Source organism: Bactrocera dorsalis, chromosome 4 (assembly GCF_023373825.1).
Source record: "Bactrocera dorsalis isolate Fly_Bdor chromosome 4, ASM2337382v1, whole genome shotgun sequence".
Lineage (NCBI taxonomy): Eukaryota > Metazoa > Arthropoda > Insecta > Diptera > Tephritidae > Bactrocera > Bactrocera dorsalis.
The window spans coordinates 69,116,117-69,137,380 of record NC_064306.1 but is presented as its reverse complement, the minus strand read 5'-3'; the positions used below and the strand labels follow the sequence as shown (position 1 = coordinate 69,137,380).

The 21,264-nt window shown below is 33.8% G+C and overlaps 3 protein-coding genes across 3 annotated transcripts in view; all 3 read right to left on the bottom strand.

Moving 5' to 3' along the window:
• LOC105225895 (serine/threonine-protein kinase S6KL) overlaps window positions 1-18,495 on the bottom strand; it is a 67,235-nt gene extending 48,740 nt beyond the window's left edge. Inside the window, exons 1-6 of the mRNA XM_011204570.4 lie at window positions 17,889-18,495; window positions 7,884-7,990; window positions 7,468-7,750; window positions 7,153-7,276; window positions 5,865-5,963; window positions 5,635-5,793 (exon numbers count right to left, since the gene is read on the bottom strand). Coding sequence (XP_011202872.2) covers window positions 5,635-5,793; window positions 5,865-5,963; window positions 7,153-7,276; window positions 7,468-7,750; window positions 7,884-7,990; window positions 17,889-18,158 — 1,042 coding nt within the window. The 5' untranslated portion in view covers window positions 18,159-18,495. The remainder of the gene's footprint in view (window positions 1-5,634; window positions 5,794-5,864; window positions 5,964-7,152; window positions 7,277-7,467; window positions 7,751-7,883; window positions 7,991-17,888) is intronic.
• LOC105225893 (autophagy-related protein 101) lies at window positions 441-5,628 on the bottom strand. The gene has a single exon (XM_011204567.4). It carries the CDS (start codon window positions 5,080-5,082, stop codon window positions 4,426-4,428), a length of 657 nt encoding a protein of 218 aa, XP_011202869.1. The 5' UTR covers window positions 5,083-5,628; the 3' UTR covers window positions 441-4,425.
• Window positions 18,496-18,939: 444 nt separating the features above from the next.
• Window positions 18,940-20,679, bottom strand: LOC105225896 (polymerase delta-interacting protein 3). Its single transcript, XM_011204571.4, has 3 exons — window positions 20,371-20,679; window positions 19,850-20,256; window positions 18,940-19,781 (listed from the first exon to the last, which is right to left on the bottom strand). Exons 1-3 carry the CDS (start codon window positions 20,436-20,438, stop codon window positions 19,060-19,062), a joined length of 1,197 nt encoding a protein of 398 aa, XP_011202873.1. The 5' UTR covers window positions 20,439-20,679; the 3' UTR covers window positions 18,940-19,059.
• Window positions 20,680-21,264: the final 585 nt, after the last annotated feature.

Below are 21,264 nucleotides of genomic sequence, written 5' to 3'. Positions count from 1 at the left end.
TAATGCTTCTACAATTTTTTTCATTTTTTATTTTTTAATTATAAATCCTATTAGTTTAAATAATAGTTTGTGATACGCAGTTGTTTGCAATATAAAAAAATAAAAACAAAAATAAATTACTACACGCAATATTAAGAGATATTTCATCAGATTTAACTACTGACTAATGGTAATGGCGTATGGTTATATGTATGTATGTATGTTATGTCGCATAGCTTTTACACCCTTCACATCAGGTTAGCTATATTCATTTTGATTTTCAACAAGAATGCATTGATTCTCCCCTCTCATACATACTAAGCACAATATATACATACATAGCGTCAATACTTTTGTGTATTTTAACATTTACATATACATATGTATGTACGCACATTTGGTGCACGTGTGTGTGTGTGTGTTAATCAATTACTTATTTAGAATGTGGACAAACTTTATTATATATATTTTTTTTTTGTAATTTCTGCGGTTTTTACGACTAATCAAGATTGAAAACCTAACGGTAAAATCGTTGTTGCACTAAATAATTGCAATAGAATTGGAGTTTCACGCTAAATATGAATCACTTGCTTACAACAAAGCTTTGCGTTAATTTTTTTTTTACCACAATACAGCTATATACACATACATAAGACATGAATATGTCTTGTTAATAGCGCAAAGAAACAAAGGTAAGCAATTTCATTTATTTTTTTTTTTTTGTTTTTGTTTTTTTTGCTAACGGTAAATAGCTGCTATTACACTGAATTTATTTTTGCTCATTTACAGGTCTGTATTTAGCAGTGTATGTGCTTATTGCATGCATATGCATGTATGTGTGTGTGTTTTTAGCGTTTGCTGCTTTGTTAGAATACAAAGCTAAAATTAGTTTTATTCATAATTTTAATATTTCTACATATTTATTACGGCTGAATTGCAGCACTTAATTTTTGTTTTTATTTTTTTAATTTTTTTTTAAGATTTTAGTTTAAGAATATTTATAACAATTCTCTTTTGTTTAAGTTCGGAGCTTTTACAATGTGGTGCTTCAAAATATAATTTAGTATATTTTTGTATATATTATTGTTTTGTATATTATACGCTGTTCATACATATGTATATGGATCGAGTTGGTGGACTGTGTTGAGGGTTTGACATAATTTCGGCCCCAAAAGTGGCTAATTATATACACGTGTAAAATTCAAGTGTTGCCTAAGAGTTGGTTAAACACTTGTGAGTATAAAATATATTACAGTATATGTGTGGTGTAGGTGTAAATGTGGGCGTGGGTTTGTGCTTAAGGACCGTATTTTAAAAGTGATGCAATAAACTGGTTATTTTGTTGTTGGTGTTTTGTTTTTTCAATATAAATTTCAATATATGCAAAATTACACAAATCATATTTAACGGTATTTCAATATAAATTTCAATTGATGCAAAATTTACACAAATCATATTTAACGGTATTTTCAGTGTGCACTTGGCGACTGTTTCAAATGGTCTCAAGTGTTTTGCTTATCAAATTCAATTAATTATGAATTTTTTCGCAACTTTAAACAAATTAATATTAACAAAAAAACAATAATTTTGAAATTAACAAAAAAAAATTAAATTTCAAATTAACATGTTTACCAATGATTAAAATTTTAAATATAATTAATAATTTTTATTAAGTTTTCATTACTTCTTATAATGCTTACACCAAATGTGTGGAAAAATTTCTCCTTAAAAAAAAAACTAAAAACTATTTTGTACAGCATAATAGTAGCACGTAGATTGCTACATAGTTTTAGACGTTGGGGCATGGGTTGAATCGATTCGATTTCTAAAAAATGTTTAAACGCATATATTCATATACATATGTACATATATGCACATATTTTTTCAGTTAAAAATCAAGAGTGCGCTTAAGGCATACCCACTCACTCTAAGTTTTACATTTGTCGACACATTTTCAGTAAAAAAAAAATTTAATACAATTTTCATTTTTCACCCAATAAAGGCATATGAAATAATATGCATTTCAGTTAAGCTTGCATTTGCCGCTACAATAATAACAATAACAGCATTTGCGCTAAATAGCCTTTGCAAGTTTTCATTTGTTTCCTAGTTTTCAATGCATTGCTTTTGAATTTCGTTTTTAATATCCAATTACGTTTTTAAAAAAGAAAGTATAGTGTGTGAATATAGTAAAATGTTAAAATATTTGCATTTAATATATTTTTTGTTGCTGTAAGTGCGTAGCAAGCACATTATCGATACATACATATGCCGCTTTAAGTTAAATATATTTTCTTTCTCATTTCGATTTCTGTTTTTTACGTTTCTCTATACATCAATGCAACACATACACAACACACAACAATGAACATCAATGGTACATACTAAAAACACATCTACATTTATTATGCATATTACACGCACTTGCTTCTTCACCGCGTTTATTACAATTCATTTCATAAAAACGTAAACTACTTAGTATCATGGGTAGTACACGTTGGGTTTGGTGAGTTCGTTCAATTGATATAATTCATTCGCTACAACAGAATAATCAATCTATAGCATTTATTGTGCTATTACTTTAAACATTTTTACATTTTTTTCTTCAATTGTTCGTGCTTACAGTGGTAATTTTTAGGATGTTACATAACAAATTATAAAATACAGTACTATAGCAGTTCATTAGCCCTTGCATTGCTACTACAAAGCACATGTAGTAGAAAATATAAATATATATATATTGAACTTACAAAACGAAAATTATAAAAAGTGCTTAAGGAATACGAGCAACTGCTTGGATATGCAGTTCAAATCAAATATACGCTTGGGCTGCTGTACATCTGTTGATTATAAGGCTTAAGATATAGAACTTATAAATAAAAACTTCGCATATGTATCTACTTGAACAAGTTCAAATCAAGTTTAAGATCACAAAATCATAACAAATAAAATGTAAGCAAAACTTATTGAGAATGAGTTCCGTGTAACCCAATTTAATGTAGGTTAGTTAATATATTTTCTATGCAAGGTACGCTGACTTAAAAAACACAACTTAAATTTAAGATAAAAAAGTTTTAATAACATAATAATGGATAACGTATAAAAAAAATAAAATTAAATTAATTATGCAGACCAGTGCATACGCAAAAATAATAATAATAATAATAAATAAATAAAATTTAATTCAAGACACTAGTGTGTATAAAACAAATGTTGAACGCAATGACACATTTCAGTTCGAAATATTTTAGGTTTACGGAATTTTCAAAATTTTATAATTTTTAAAATTTTTTTAAATTTTTAATTTTTTTAAATTTTTAATTTTTTTAAATTTCCAAAATTTTTAAATTTTCTAAATCTTTAATATTACAAAATTTCAAAAAATTTCAATTTAAATTTGGTTGTAATAAATATTGGCAATGCTATGACAACACTTTACTGAATTGTGGCATTTTTCGCTTTATGCATTATCGACTTTATATTTACGTGTAATTACATTGATAAACTTGAAACTGAGAATAATATTATTTTCCATATTTAGTAAGAGCATTGCAGCTGCAATTTGTTGCAATATTATTTATCATTATTGATTTTGTGGGGTTTTATACAGCGTCTTGGCAATACTACACAAACTGACAAGCAACCACAGCAAGAGAGCGTTTGAGCGTGAATAACGTAGGAGCTTGAGACCGATTCGCAGTTAAACATCAAAACTTTTATGTTTTATAGTTTTTTTTGCTGCTATTCTCACTTTTTACGGCACACTTCAGTTATGATAAATTTCAAATTCAGTTAAAACAATGAAGACAAACAATGACAGGTGAACGCGAATGTTGAAACGAGTGGTGCGCGTTAATCATTATTTTTACTCAGCATTTTTGCGCTTGCACGCGCTCACGAATCAAGCGCTCTATTGCAATGGTTTGGTAGGTGTTTCAGTTTGCGTAGGGTGGAACACAAGTCAATTTAGCCGTAAACAATTAACAATTAAGTTGAGTTTAGCAACTATCTATTTAAATTTATATTGTATTTCAGCGTTCAGCGCGATAAATTGTTGTTTGAGTGTAACTAAAATGAGCCGAGGCGATTGTGCTGACATAAGAACAGCAAAATTATGCCACCCACAACAGCCAAAATTGATTTGCGCTCGCTAGGCTTGGCACCTATACAGGCGGTGGTTTGGAGCGCGTTCAGCTCGATGTTAACATGTTCACTCAACGCTTTGCTACGGTGTGCTCGGCTGACTTGAGAAATCATAATACTTGTACCCTTATTGAAGTACTTTCCACCGGCCACAACAATCGTATCCTTAGCATAGACAGGTTGTAATTCTGCGCTTACTTGCTGTTGTGGTTTCTCTTCATGCTGTTGTTGTTGTTGTTGATGTTTTGATTGTTGTTTTTGCATTTGTTGGCGGTGGCTACGCTCACTCGCAAGCATTACACGTCACAACGTGAACGTCTCCTTAATTATCTTCTTAACGGTATTGGTCACCGAGGGCGTTTGTGAGCCAGCAGTCGTGTAATCAAACTTAAAGAGATACGGCTGAACATCGGGATATGAAGTGTCAAAAATCAAGTCTAATTCACTTTGACTTGGCGTTTTCGGCACATAATCAGAACGATTCATAAGCTCAGTAATATAGATAACTTTTTCGGTTAGAAGATCAGAGACGTTCTCTCTGCTGATTTGACGATCATCTGCATTTTCATACTTTATGAGATCTAAATGAACTGTCCACACCTCCCAAGGTATGCACTCTTGCTGAAATAGCCAACGCGATTTGCGTTTTTGAAAGAATTCCAAGCTTATTTGGCCGGAACCGCAACTTTCATTGGAGCGTAACTTCTCGCTGAAAACGTTGATGGCTCGTTTAACGGTGCGCAGCAGCCCCTGGGAAGTGCAACAAACGTATGTGAAATCAATGAAATCACAATCCACGTCGGTGTAGCCAATAGTTCCGATGGAATATTGAGCATCGCCCGTATACATGTATTTGCCTTGGCAGCGATGGAAAAGCACCGTATGAAAGATGCTGGCAACAGCTTCGTCCACTTGACGGCCCTCGATGGTGAGGTCGAAAACCTGCGAGCGAGCGTTCATCTTGTTGGGGGGTATAGGAGAGCACAGCTACTCACGCTGTAGCATAAAACGTGTTCGCGCGCAGTTGATAACGGTTTAGTGTTTGAAATTTGACACTCTTCAATGACAGTTAGTAGTGAGGGTTAATTTCTTGCAGCACAATCTCCAACTATTACAAAAATTAATTTTTTCTAAGGTTTTTTCACTAAGCAATTAAATAAGTTAAACGAACCGTTTAAATTAATTCAACATTTGTACAGTTTTTGGTGTTAAAAATAATTGAAACGTGATTTTCTGCCTAAACAATTTGTTATTTTTTGCTTTTTCTTCTCTTTTCAACACAGTTATCGGTTTGTTTGTTGTTGCTGTTCGCCTCGTTAACAGTTAGCTATTTCTTTTGTTGTTGTTTTTTGCACAAATCTGCGTTTTCATCAAACTATTTTTGTAATTTGGTTGTTTTGAAAGATTTAAAACTGTTTTGTTTAGTAGCCCTTTTTCTAGTTAGGGTTTACCGTTAAACACATTCTATTTATATTAAGAAGGATTGCTTTTGTCATTTGGTTCAAATCGTACCCATATATTGGAAAGTGCCGCACATAGTCCTTGTTGTTGCACCTAAGCGAAGCCACTTACTAAGTCCGAAATCTGTTATTTTTATGTGAAAGTTGGCGGTGAGCAGTATATTTTCCGGTTTAACATCACGATATATTACACCAGCATTATGGAGAAAGTCTACAGTGGCCGAAATAGAAATCATACAGTTATTAGAAGGGTGAGGACAAAAATGCAAAGAGTTTAATTACCAATGGCCAGTGCGATTTCCGCTAAATATACCCTTATGAGATCCAATGAGAAATGAGTTAATTTAGAGAAGAGTTCACCATTCGGCACATATTCCGAAACTGTAACGAATTCAATAATAGAGTTAGTTAATACTTTTCATTAGTTATATTTCTAAAAAACAAATTTTCTCAGAAAAATTTAAAGTTATTTCCCCTAATTTATTTGAAGTTAGTCTGCCAAATATTTTCGGAGATATGAGCATATATGCAAGGAACGAAACGCTGTTTTCTGAGTCGGTGAGAAAAAATTCCTCTGAAATGACTGGACTGATAAACTTGAAATTTTCGCATGAAATTTTACATTGTATATGTATTTGTCAGATAGCGACCGAAGTTATTTAATTAATAATTCGAAATTCGGATCTACTTTATAATTATGGGAAAGTTGTACCACCCTGTGCCAGCATAAATACGTACAATTTTCGTTTTTGCTTTCTACAACTCGAAAACTAACGAATATTTTATTCGAAAATTGGCTTGAAAATCCGAAAATCGAGTTACAGAATATAAAAAATCCGAATTCAAGTAAATTTTTTTTCGAATCGAGTTACAGAATAGGCGCCCTGTATTCATCTCTAGTTGTAATAAAAAAAAATAAAAAACAATAAAAAAATGCGTTTTTTACGACTTGCAAGTGGTTATAACCCCTAAGAGTTGTATTCGATCGTCTAGCTTCGCTGATTTAGGGGTTACATGGGTATACGGGTTTCAAAAAACTACTCAACCGATCTTCATGAAATTTGTCTTTGAGAAGTTCTACTTTAGAAGATCCTGTAAGGAGTTATCCCGTCAACCCGAGCCTATCTTTTTTCCGAGGGGTCACCGGAAATGGAATTGGCCGAGTTTAAAATATTGTTTTCCAAAAATTTCAGAATTTCTTTGTTAATAGTGTATGTTTTTTTAAATAATTTCTAATAAATAAAATATTTAATTTTTTATATGTGAAAATAATTTTCAAAAAAGGCTGCTTTTTACAGGAGGAAACCCATGTAACCTCTCAGAAAAGTCGAATTATAAATTGTGCAACTTTGACGAAATTCTCAAAATTGAAATAGAGTTTCTTGCGCTTGTTCTTCACAGCTTAAACTCACATCACACTTTAAGAAAGGAATTCGCGATTTAAAACCGCAGAAAAAATCGTTCGTACGCACTTTCAAACACTGGAGAGTCGAAGGCAACACATACTAGGATTTAGTTTAGTTTTTAGCATTCAATTTCATAGTGTAATGTTAATTTTAAATCATCTTACGTATATGCAAGTTACGACGATTCTGCCATGAATCCACTTGTTGCACAATAAACGAATGGTGACCGCACAACTTTTGAATATCCGCTTCGTCTTTTATTTGCTGCACACTGTTCTCTTCGATTATCTGTAAAAGCCATAACAGCATGAGTTAATAATTGCAAGAAGCAAAAAAAAACAACAACAAAAAAAGTAATAATGGCAAAAACAAAAGCGAGTAGTTAACGCAAATTAGTCATAAGATACAATAAAAAGATCCGATTGTGAAATTCGAGTTTGCGTCAAGTGAAGTAAGACATTTACGCGTTTTATACTTACTTTGGACTTTTTCAACACTTTGAGTGCATAAATAGGCGCAGGATGTAATGGTGTTGTCGCCGAGCTGTTTGCGGCTTCAGTCGTTTGTTGTTGTTGGGTTAAGTCTTGCGCATAGCGCTTATTAATTACTTTGAAGACAACACCGAATGCACCCTTGGCCACCAAGTCTACAATGTGGAATTGATCGTTGCGACTGGCTTCCTTAAAATGTGAACTGAATATGGCATTGGTAAGTGGCTTATGCCATGGAGTCTTAGAGCGACGCTGCTGTGCGGATGTTAAACTGTTGACAATACAAAATTATTTAATACAAATAATATAAACAATAATAAACACACAGACATGCATACATAACTAGTTAAACGGTTACATGCCTTGTTTGTGTGTGTATGTAGACATATTGTCGGTTCAATTACCTTTTTCTGGTTGACTTATTGCGATTGTGAAATGAATTCCTATTAGCACCACCAGTAAAGCTCCAATTTAGACGGCCACTCAAGCTGCCAAAACTCCAAGCAGAAGCCTGTAAATGAGAGAAAAAAGTTTGTGAGTTGTTAAAAATGTGTTTATGATAAAGAATTGTTTACAATAATTTTTTTTCTGAAAAATGTTGTTTACTATAAATTTTTTTTCGGAAAAATGCGTTCTAGCACTTAAAGAATCAATGGCCCGTTTAACGCTCGCATCAATGGAGAACCGTTAAGGCGGGCAGTCATTAATTAAAATTGATACGATTATGTTATTTATAAATTCAACGTTGATACAGAGCACTGAACCTTCGATAATGGCATACGTGCACATTTGGCGATTTGAACTTGTCCGCCTCAAACTGTGCGAAATGCAATGCATATACTCCAATTAATTGCTTGTTGAATGTGAAGTGGGGTGTCGATTACGGGAAAGATTTAATTTAGCACAATCATAAGCAAAAACATTACCATGATTGGTTGGGAGCGTAGATAATACAAAGGTGAGTGGAGAATTATGACACAGTTTAACACATTTCTTGTAGTGCGTTCTAACGGTTTGCTTTTTGTGACCATATTTCACACTCCTAAGTGTTTATTAATGTCATTATATTGTTGTTATTACTTTTCGAATACGTTATTATAACAGAAGTTATTATTTCATGCGAAGAATGTTTGTATGTGTGCGTGTCGTAGACTCATTTACATAATAACAACAAAATTTCTGAGCGAATTGAAAGTTGTAACGGCATAAAAAGTGAGTTCGAAAACAAATATGCATGTATGCTCGTATACTTTACGGTATTGTATGATGTCGTAAGCTATGTTATGTATTGCGTTATCAGGAAAATACACATACTTACACACGAATGTTGTACTGCAAGCGCTTTTCTTTAACAACAACAATACTATATACGAAGCGCATGAGAAAACAGTATATTTTCACGCGAAATTTTTACATTCATATATGTATGTATGTATGTATGTATGTATATATTTACATATATGTAGAGTATAAAACACGAAGTCACAATAAAACAAGGTAGTAAACAACAAGTTATTAGTGCTGAAATATTACTACGTTCTGGAAAAATATTGTATATGATGTTTTCAATAAAGTAATTTAGATTTGTTGAGAGAAAATATTGTCAAACCGTATTGTACTAAATATAGTAAACAAAAATCAAGATAAAATAAACAAATAGTTATAAATGTGTATATATTTTCAACGCAAAACTAATACTACATGCATGTTTAGATATACTATATCGTCACCTAAAATGCAAAACAACGTATCATGAAAGAAATCGAAATAATTCTTTTTTATTACTTTTTAATACATCATATTACATGGTATACATATGTATGTATGTATGTTAGGGTGTTTTTTTCAATCCCGTCATGAAATTTCCTTGGAAATACCCTAAAAAAATTCCCTGAAAATTTGAGCCCTTAATATTAACATTTCATAGATGGTACATACATATATATGTAATAAAAATCGATGAAAATTCTATACAGCCTTACTTAAAAAGTCGAATATCTCGAGAAGTATTAATGATAGCGATTTTAATCTCGGACCTTTTTTGTAGTAAATAAAATTTCCTACAAGTTTGTCACGTAAATTTTTTTATAGCACTTTTCATTTACGAGATATATACAAAAATTATATTTTTTTTTTTCATTTGCAAACTTATAAAAAGTGATGTTACGTTATTTTTTATTTTTTGTGAATTAAAGTTATGTATTTTTTTCTCTGCTATGACATTTTTTCTCAAATTTTATTATGTAAAAAAATGCAATTGCGCTTCAACAACACTTCCGGTACTGAATTTAGTCACGCTAAAAATATGTGTGTATACTTTGCACTAAAAATAAAAACAATTTTGGTTTTTTCAAAATCGTTTATATATTCTGTTAGAAGACAGAATATAAATTTACATATTTTATTTAAAGTTTGAATATAAACTATGTATGTACATATGTATGTAGTATCGATACCAAGCAGTTTGACAATATTTCAAATATTTCAGATTTTTCCCGCTACAACAACAACAGCTACAATATTTTCAACAAAAATAGTTTTATAAGATGCATATTTTGCATAAATAAAAAATTGCAAAATGTTTTCGAACATGTTCGTGACTACAAATATTTTATTACTAATGTAAATGCGCTCGTAATGCTAATACGTGTAATTTAAATGATTTGTTGGCGTAATTTAAATTGACAAAAGCCTCTATTAATTTTAGCGTTTTAAATTAGTAATAAATTACATAAATTATTTATTTAAAAAAAGTGACTATCAATAGTAAATTACATTAGCTTTTCGTAATCTCTGGTGAATCTTATCAAAACTTGTCACTGATAGCCTTTGTAATGTTAGCGAACTGAACTTTGCATGCACATATTGTTTTAATTAAGACAAAAAATTATTGTCATTATGATATTGCCGCTTTATAAGTTTTGGAGTTGACACATTTAATATTTACAAAAGTATTATATGTGTCTAAAGAACAACAACAAGTATTATAGGTGTCTAAAGAACAACAACAAGTATTATAGGTATCTAAAGACCAACTTTTTAAACAACTTAAGATTTTTCTTATGGTTAAAAATATAGGAAGAGTAAGATTTTTGGAAATTTAAAAACCAAATAAAATTCAGAAAATTTGATACACTACCATGTATAACTAGCATGATATGTAAAACAACAAAAATATTTAACTTTTATTTCCCTTAAATAGACATTAAAAATCTCAGCACAGCATTTTCTTCTTCTTTCTTACCGTAGCATTTTACACATTTTTAAAGAGTAACGAAAAAATCCCGTACTAACAAATTCCCGAAAAAATAACATTATCGGCATATTCTGCAAATAAAACGAGCATGTTTTAATTAACTGTCGCAAACGAACTCTCCAAATGTAAAATTGTAATCAGCTGATGTTTGTTTACTTTTTAGATACATACAAAGCCTTTCTCACTTTTACTACAAGAAATTCACCACATGGTGTGGTGGCTTGTGAGCTGCGCGTTTTGAGGACGTAAGAATGCTTTTTTTAATGCTTGTGTGTGTATGTATGCATGTGTATTCGTACCAGCAATGATACTGTTGAGTTGTAGCAAATGGAACAGAAACAGAAACAGAAATTAACAGATTTTCAAACATTTCTGTTCTTGATTCAAGAGAACAGCAGCAGAAATGATAGCATGCACATGTACATTTACATATGTACATATGTGTATACAGAAACTAAAATTATGAAGTTTTTGTTCTAAAATATTTTATATTTAGCTAGATTGTAATACGCTGTCGCAGACTTTACGGCATTTCCTGTCAATTATATGTTTTTGCCACTGCTCCGAATTCGCCAGTTTAGCCACAAATATATTATATACATATGTACATACATATGTATATACTATACACGTGTACATATAAACTGGCACTTGATTAGATATAGGTGACACAATTTTTTTTATGAGAGTTCCTCATAGCATTCAACCAACAACAAATACACTGCCCCATTCGCGTCAAACAGACGCAATAAATGCCACGCGGTATTTAAATACATTACGAGGTAAAAAAAAAGTAAACGTAGACACAATAATCACAAAATGGCTAGTGCTTTGCATTAGAATGCCACTATCAGCGCGACACCACCTAGCCAACAACAACAAAAAGCTAAGCATTAATAATAATAAAAATAAACACAGAAACAAAAGCAATAACAAAATTACACGTGTGTAACGTTGTTGTTTGTGTGCGCTACAGTCGTCGCTGTCGCTGTCGCGTTGTAAACACATATTACTTGTTGTTGTTGTTGTTGTTGTTGCTGCTTGTGGTGGTGGTGTCACTTGTGATTACTCAACAATTTTTCCACAGCACAGCAGAAAAAATATTGTAATTACAATACTACAGAACGAGAGAAACAATAACATACGTCGCGGAGCGATACTGAATCTTGATGCACTTCACTAGACACGATTCAATTACACATTCAGATGAAGTTGCTCGGTTAGCGGGCGGGCTGGCGAACAGGTGTTCAGCCAGCCGGCTGTGGGACACGCGTATGCCACGACTTTGTTTTGCGCGTTTTTTACGTACGTCAAACTAATAAAAATTGGTAATGAGCCGACGAAACTGTCAGCTAGTTTACGCCAAGTACTTTAGCTTACCCGTTTTGAGCGCGCTCCTCAATCAACTAGACACACGATGCTGCAGCGTTCTTTAGTGTTATGACTACGTTTTGACTTATGCGACTTTGCTTAACACGAACAAGTTTCACGGCGTGGAATATTTATGTTTATATTAAAACGCACAAATATTTAACAGTCTATATTTTAATTGTTTATGTTTTTCTAATGCTGCTTTTGCGTATTCACCAGGTTTTTCTGTTTGCTTTGTTTTGCTCGCGTTAGAGAAAATGTTTCTGTTTTTGCTCGGAAGACGGTTGAACACGTTATGAGCCAGTGTGTTGGGCAGAGCGACCAGCTAGAGTCGCTAATGTTGACTGATGCGTTGTTAAGCGTGCCAACAACGCCAAACGTGCCGAATCGAAGAGCAAAACAGAGCGTCCAAAGACCTGCGCGTGTGGCTACTAGCGTCAGCGTTGCGCTGCTGAGCGACTACATAGCGTGTACATAGTACATATGTATGTATGTATATAAGTATGTAGGTACATGCATACATTTACCGTGCTCCTCTCACCACTGCTGTTGACGCTGTCGTCTCCGGTGTTTTCACTGCTATTGACGCTTTTATCGCCACCTTCGTCACAATAACGCGGCTCTATTTTCTTCTGAAACATGCGCTTATGAACGGGTTGAAATCACCACTCTGAGATCAGTGAGCAGCTGGTAAGCCAACCGCTTGTTTTTGTAATCGAAACGCAATTGCTCGACAATGAAATTCATTTCAGGGCCTCGATCGATACCCTACCAACACGCATTATATATACATATGTACATAAAGTCTACGATGTCGCAGCTATCATCGAGGCGGTGAGAGAACTCGCTCGGCTATAGCCTCGTCTACTTGACTCCCGCATGTAATAAGGAAATCAAAACCAATTTTGAAATGACGAGTGAAGTAAGCGACGTCTGTCATACAGTCGAACGCCGATAATACGTACTTCATATTTTAGTACACAAATGCGTTTCTGTCATTGTCGGAAACACTAATATCGGACCCCTATAGCAAAAGTTTTCATACAAATTCAACGATCAAAATCAAGACCTTGTTTAATTTTTTAACTTGTGAACAAGGGTTTTTCCGGAAAGTAATGGGACTGATTTTCTTCCGCCGCGACTGTACCTCGGTTCCTAGCTAACGAACAAGCGGCTGGTCAGTTGTCTCCGAGCACCTGGAGAGTCAGGACAAACATTCCGCGCGACGCGTTTCTGTGAGTGGTGCAAGCCGAAAATGCAGCGTTTGTTAGAGCAGAGGTACGCGATTAAACTCTGTAAATCTGCGACAGAGCCGTTTGACATGATCAACCAGGCATTATGATCTCAAATCGTCGACTAAGTATTCGTTTAATTACCCAGACGTCCAGTTCTACGTGGAACTTCTCAAGAGACTCAAACGAAGGTCAATCGGGTCCGACAAAACATCGTAGTGGATTGCAACTTCCAATCCACGACAACGCGCTAGCTCACACCGCCTTTCTTGTGAACAGCTGCCTAACCAAGGTCGGCATCCCAACGCTTTCGCAGCCGCCCTACAGCCCAGATGTGGACTTTTTCTGTTTTCTTGTTTGAAAAGGCCGATGAAAGACATTTTAAGACGACAGAGGGAATCCAAGCAGCATGCACCTCGGCTCTCAAGGCTATTCAGGAGAATGCCTTCCGCAACGCCTTCTATGCATGGAAATCCCGCTGGTTCCACGCAGAAGGAGCTTATTTTGAAAGTTTTGGTTCAATAAATTTTTTTAAATCGACTCAGTCCAATTACCATGTATAACCAGTTACATTATTTCTGCGAACGAAATGTTGTAGCTTCTACGAATCGTAATGAAAATCAAAGTGCTTAGCTCGTTTTATTTGGGGCTGACTGTATCACCACGTTGTCGACTGTTTAATGAAAATAAAATACCAAAAACCAGTTGGCGCAGACAAACTACTTTTACTGTGAGGTGAGAGCGCGCGTTTATCAATACAGCGATTGGGGCCGAATGAAAAAAGTTTCGCTGATAACGAGTGATGCAGCGGGGAATGCTCAGACAACAGCTAAACAAAACTGTCTGCGACAAGGCGGCCAAGGTGTGGACACAAGTACAACAATAAAATAGAAAATTAAAACAATTAACAAGAAATATACGTTAAAGCAACAACAACAAATTAAACAATACAAGTTTCAAAACAAACTGCTACATCAACAAATCGGCCAAAGTAAATGACAACAAAAAAGTGATGATGAAATCTTCACTTGGCCGAAAATCAGCAGCGCATCGGTTCGTAGGGCACATTTATGTATAAGCATATTGAATGAGAGATTGCTCACTCTTTTACATGTAGGCCTGCGAAATTGTGTTTGAAGTCGAAATAACACAAAGGGATCGGAAGAATTAAAGAAATTGTGTTCGTATCGCTACTATTAAATAAAGTCACGACGAGTTCCACATAAAGATTCATTTATATTTACTTTCGTACTTAAGGCGTTTCAAGGCCGTGGTTATAGTAAACTACATACATGTGTATAAATCTGCTTATACATACATACATACATTCATATTATTAGGCTCTATTCATAAGTAAGTACATGTATGTATGTATATGGGCAAACAATGTGTGTATATAATGTAGGGGTTTATAAACATTTTCAAGTGCGTAATTTAAATTCACGACAGCAACATGTGCCATATAGATGTGTGGGTATGTAGAGCTTCTATATTCTCTATTCTTTATTTCTAATCATACACACCGTACATTGGCCGATTCAGGTGAATCAAGTTTGTATGCAAAAATAATAATAACAAACAAAAGCGTTGAATTGATAAAAAGCATTCTAAAATAAAAAATAATTACTTTAAAATTAGAACAATAGTCTATAGAAAAGGGATAGGAAAGTGCAAAATAATTAACAGTTATTTACTGCTTTTTTATTTGCAACTTTTTTCAAACTACCTTCGTATGTGTGTGTACTGTGCTGATGAATGACCGCGCATATTTACGGCGGACGTTCTTTATACAAAAAAAAAAAATTAGGAACAAATAAATGAAACATAATTAAAAATGGGTTTGTTGAAACATGTCAAACGAGTTTTATTTATTTCCTTTAGGTTTTATCAAAAAATAACTAACGCGAATATGAAGTATTTCAGCAGCATTTGAAACTTTATAGCTTTTGAGTACGGCGAAGCGCGTGGGAAGCTCAATTTAGTGTGACAACACAAAATAAATATTGTTTTTATATAGTACATATGTATGTATATAAGTATGTATGAATTTCGCATTTGTTTTATGTTGATATAATGTCCGTCTGTATGTACTTATATACGAGCACTAGTTTCTCAGTTTTTGAGATATCTATCAGAAATTTTGCACTCGTTCTATTTTCAGAAAAAAGTTGCTTATTACTCGTAAATCAGACATTTCCATATAAACTGACCGATCAAAATTAAGTACTTTTATGGAAATTTTTTATTTGGAAAGATATCTTCCCGGAATTTTGTACATTAAGATTATTGTGCAAAGCAAGGGGTAAAAACTCCGGAATTGTTGAAATTGAAATACTATAGCATACAGCTGCCATACAAATTCAACTATCAACATCAAATTCTTGTATGAAAAGTTTTTTTTTTATTTATAAAGAGTATTATAACTTCGATACAACAGAAGTTAACGTTTTTTCTTGTTTTCGTTTTTATATAAAATGATATATCCTTCGATATGGTGCCTGGTGCTTAATATTATATATAATATTTTAACCTAATTTTATTTTAAACTACAATTCGAATCGAATTTTCTTAACATTTATGTATGTATATAATATGTATGTACATATGTATATTTCAATGAAAGGGCCACGCTATTATTATGGACAACTCAAAATGATCTCCCCATATGAAGTGTGCTAGTACTGAAGGCTAATATTATCTACACAACTGTACAAATATGTATGCTTGGATGTACAAATGTATATACTTAGAGGAATAGTTCGAAAACATTCAGCACTTTTCGAAACGTTCTCACTAGCATCAAGTAAAATTTAGCAGGTAGAAATTATAGTAAAGCAAGTAGACCTAATATTTATTTAACATAGCATGTGTTCGAATATATACAAATATGTATAGTATGTATGTAAGTATGCACATGCACTTCGTGTTTAACTCCATATGCTCTGTACACTACGGCAAACATCCCTTCCAATGACTCGATAGAAAAACACAGTCAATGGATAGTTAAGGGCAAATGTAGGTATAAACATTTGTCCGAAACCACAAGCTATGTTATGCTCAAATATTCGTAGATTTCACAGGTAAAACATAAACAAAAATATGTACATATGTATGTGTGTGTCAATGATGAAAAATTTACCATAGATGACTTCAATAGCAACAGGGGGAGATAATGGAGAAACAGGTAAACAATTCTATGGTGTGATATTCGAACCCTTGCAGAAAATAACTCCACCATACAACATAACAACAATTATGGCGACGGTAAAGGTGGTGAATAATCAACACACTAGATCCGCATTTTATAGTACAAAATGAAAAATATGAACTACGTCATTTGGCAAATCATTTCATACATAAAATATGTAAATGACTATAAGCAACGATTGAAATAACAGCAAAAAGTATTGTACGTAGTACGTCGCATACGCTTGAAGAGCAATTTTGGGGGTGGTGTGGCAGGAGGTAGAATAAAAGAAGTGAGCAACAGCAAATCACGAAGTTATTGAATGAAAATAGCAACAAAGGCAGAAATAGCACGAATCACATACACCTATAGATACATATGTATCTGTAGCTTTCCGTGTATAAATGTTTACATATTTTAGGAAAATCTAAATATACACAAAAAATGCTAACAAAACTACGTATGCACATTTATATATCTATATCTATGTGTGTACATGTAGCATTCAAGCATGTTTGTGTATAAATGCAAATATACTTAAAATATAACAGCTGTTTTTCGGTTAACAGAATGTTGTGCTCGGGACATAGAGGAAGCATTATTCGCGCAAAATCATTTTCTTTTGTTGTTCCTACGTTTCGTGGTGGTAAATAACAAAGACACAGCTCTTCTGACTTTTATTACCTTTTTGCGCAGAGAAATAAGAAAACTACGCAAAAGGGGCAGTGGGAAAAGTAATAACAGCAGAGCTGATTCGACGTGAAATGGTCGTTGAACGTTTGGCGACGCAGTTAAGCCTCAGCTCACACTCCAGCAGCGCATTACGCTTTGCACATACAATACGAACATATTGAGATTGATGCCTTTTACCCATAAGCGTTGCTGCTTTGCGCTACTTTTGTATACACGGACTTTAGTGGCAATAGCTACGGTTACTGCGTGCAATGACACTGACACTGTTAACGCATAGGCGCACGTACTTGAGGGTGGGTTCACATGGCTTCCTCTGGCTCTTATTCCTTTCTACCACCGAATACCAAATTTCAAAGTACATACAAACTGTCGCACATATTTATATATTCTGCTGCTGTACTGTCGTTATAGACGCTGCTGCGTAATGATGTCAACGTATAGATATTCAACATGACATATTAAAGGCAATTAACTAACTGACCCCCAACTTAGTTCATATTAGAAACTAGCAACAATAGCAATAATTCCACTGCTGCAACGCGTTTGCTGAGTAGAAGCACAAATGTTTATATTATGAATTGTAATAACAAGGTTCTACTCATACAAATGTGAGCAAGGATGCAAATATGATTGCATTGCAATGTTAATATTGTCTAATTTAAGTCAATACCTGTCTAGAGCGTTGAGTTCCGTGATTGTTAGCAGCTGATTGCCCTTCACTGTTATGTTCTATTTCAAATGCCTCTGACTTTTTGCTGATGTTCGTACTTTTGCTTCGTGTTTTTTGAGTTTTGGAATAAGAAAAGTTCTGGTGCTGTGGGTCTTCTTTATCCTGGACTTGTTCACTCAGAAGTTGCTTGGATACACTCTCTTTCTGCTGCCGTTGCTTTGGCGACTTTGTGGTCTGCTCATTCCTAGATGCACTGACACTGTTTCCCATTAAAGTTTCCGTTTACAATACATTTATTGGGTTTGTTTTGCTTTCACCGTAGTTTTGTTTCTCTTTTGGTCTTTTAACACTTCATCCTTTTTATAACTTTCTAAAAAATACTCGTTGCTATTATTTTGTCGTTTGCTTTAATTTTCACTTTCTGATAACAAAAAAGTTGAAAGAAATTTTTCATTTAACAAAACGTCTTTACAGCAATAAATTAAACGTTTTGTTGAACTATTAGTTAGGGCACACTTTAAATTTGATCTTTATGTTTTAATTCTTGCTGTTAAACTACTGAATAAATTTATATTTGTTTTTAAAATTAAAGCGACCCTATAATACTCTTTTACAGCCAACAGCAAACGAGAAATGCGAAATACGAACGAGTTCGAACCAATACATAAAATGCTACGAATTGAAATTTTACAGTGCTGCCAGGTGAAAACAATAAATATTCAGAAGATGATAGTTTTTTTATTTGAAATTTCTATAATCAATAAAAGTTATTCCAACATAATTTGCAATGAAAAATACTTTTTATATTTTATAACATAATGGAATTTATAGGAAAATTATTAACAATTTTTTAAAAAATGTTGAATTTAATTTTTTTCTAATAACTCATACTGGAAAATCTATGTCTTGTTCGATTTACCCGCATAAGATCACATCCAATTTGAATTTTGAATAAAAAACTTTTTATTGTTGTACGTCAATAATTTATTCATACGTCAGAAATACTTGCGGCTGAAATGTATATCTACAGTATTAAATATTTCCTTATGTGTTACATATGTAAACAGCGATATTTATTTAAGATACATTAATAACATGTATTTATTGACATGCGGGTTCTGCTTGCTATCTTTTTAATAAGCTGAAAAGTTAATATTTTTATATCTTAGCGTTAATGGCGCCTGAAAAGCACCTTATGCAAAGCGTCTATGTCAATTTCCAAAGGTGTTTTCCCAGAAGAATTGCGCGAACTTGAACTTGTTGGTATTGCTGGAGCGGTGGGCTTGTTTGAGACGCGGGGGTTCACCAGGAGACATTTCATAGGTTGACCATCTAACTGTCGGTTGTGGTATGTATCCACCGCTTTTTCTGCATCCGTAAGAGATTTATATATTACTTCTGCAACGCCGGGACGCACCAACCGTGAATCATACAAAGGGCCGATATCCTCGAACAATTCTTGGATATCTGATTGAGTTACGCTGCTATGCAAATTACTAACAACAATGCGATAACCGGAGGATGATGAAGACGATTTTAGTGGGTTTGAGAAGATACCCATAGACGCATGTGGATCAGGAGCACGTTCCAAACGTGAACGCATCTCATATGAGAGATGTGATGATGGCTCCGGCACATATCGGCGTTTATAAATATCTGGACTTAATTGTCGGGTGCTAGGCCTTAATATGCCCTTGGGTGGGGGTGGTGGTAGGTCTGGTGACATTCGACGCTCACGAGGTTTATAAACATCAAAAGGATCAAAACCTTCAGTATTTGCCACCCATGAATTCATGCGCCTTATTGGTGGTGTTGGCGAGACGTCACGTTGGCCAAACGAGGCAAAGTCATTTGTGACTGTGCGGCTTAGTCTTGTGGCGGCAGCTATTTCCTCTAAAATAAATAAATTTATAAATTACAAATATGCTCTTTCATTTAAATTTTTAAAGCAGAGCACTTACCTTCTTCCATGCGTTCCATGTCATCGTAGTCTACATAGCCACGCGGCACATTTATCAAATCTGGCAATCGCGCTGATACATGTGCAGGCTGCCTTACAAAGGGTTGAGTACTTTTCAATCCTGGTCTAGCTTTTAGTACCCCATTTCGATACGCTGCTGTATACAACTTTTTTGTTGCGCCCCGTGTTTTTAGTCCGCCAGCGGATAACTTTTTTGCCAATAACCGTTGACGTACATCACCACTAGCTCGTGTTAATTCTGACAATTTATCACGCGCATCCCGTATTTTTTCACGATTCTTCTGTATAATTTTATTTCGTGCATCAGTCACCACACTCTGCTTGAATACAGGCTTATTCAACGTTTTTCGTAAGGCCAATCCTTTTCGAGGATTTTCCGTATTATTGCTGAAATAGTAAAGAGGGTTACAGTTTAATAAATTTGTTTTCATCGCTTTACACTTTTTATTTTTATAAAAAAGTATGAAGTGAAATGAACTTCGCCATTTTAACTACACTTACAATTTCTTCACAGCTGATGGTACAGCGATTTTTTTGGTTTTAATTATTTCATCCAAACTAAGATCCATGGCTGCTCCTGGTGTGTATAACTTTTTGTTCCGATCAATTAACAGCGTTTTATAGATTTCTTTTTCTCAAATTGTAGAAAAAAGAAACAAATATGAGTCCGTGTGAGAAAGTATAAAAAAGCCGATTCGCGTTTGTTGAAAAGTTGGCTGCTGTTCCTATATTGTGAATATTCAAACAGTGTGTAAGAAGCAGAAACACATTTAGCTCTAGCGAAATATTCTTCACATGTAACGCTTTTAGAGATAGTTTTCTGAATGTTTGAAATTATGAACTTGTACGAGTTTTTATACTTTTTTTCACTTTGCCCCTTCATTGACCCAGGTACCAGATAATATTTTTCCTCACTATACCCTAACTACCTGATCTTAAGCTGCAGCTGTAAGTTATAACAAAAGCTATTTTCTAAGAATTAAGTTAGTAATGACTTGCACCAAGGACGTTGAGACAAAAGGAGGCAAGTATACAAAATTTTTACCTCAATTAACCTACCTTTAACTAAACGAAATAATGAGTTCAGGAGGATTATTATTTTATTAATATATGGATTTTTAATCATAATTCTCAGGAATGTATTCTTTTGTGTTTGTGTGGGAGGCTTTCAGTCCTAAAACAGGTTTTTAAAACCCTCATTTCTCAACATTGGTTATTGGATTGCAAGGGCAGCGTCTGTTATCCTAATATTGCTCGACACCGTCTTAACACTAGATTGCCTAAGCAAGTAATTTTGACTGCTTTCGAATTTCTATTAAAAAAAATAGTGATTTAAGGGGGTATTCTAGTCTAGAGGCTCGAATTTCGAGCTTTTTTCAACAATTAATAAAAAAA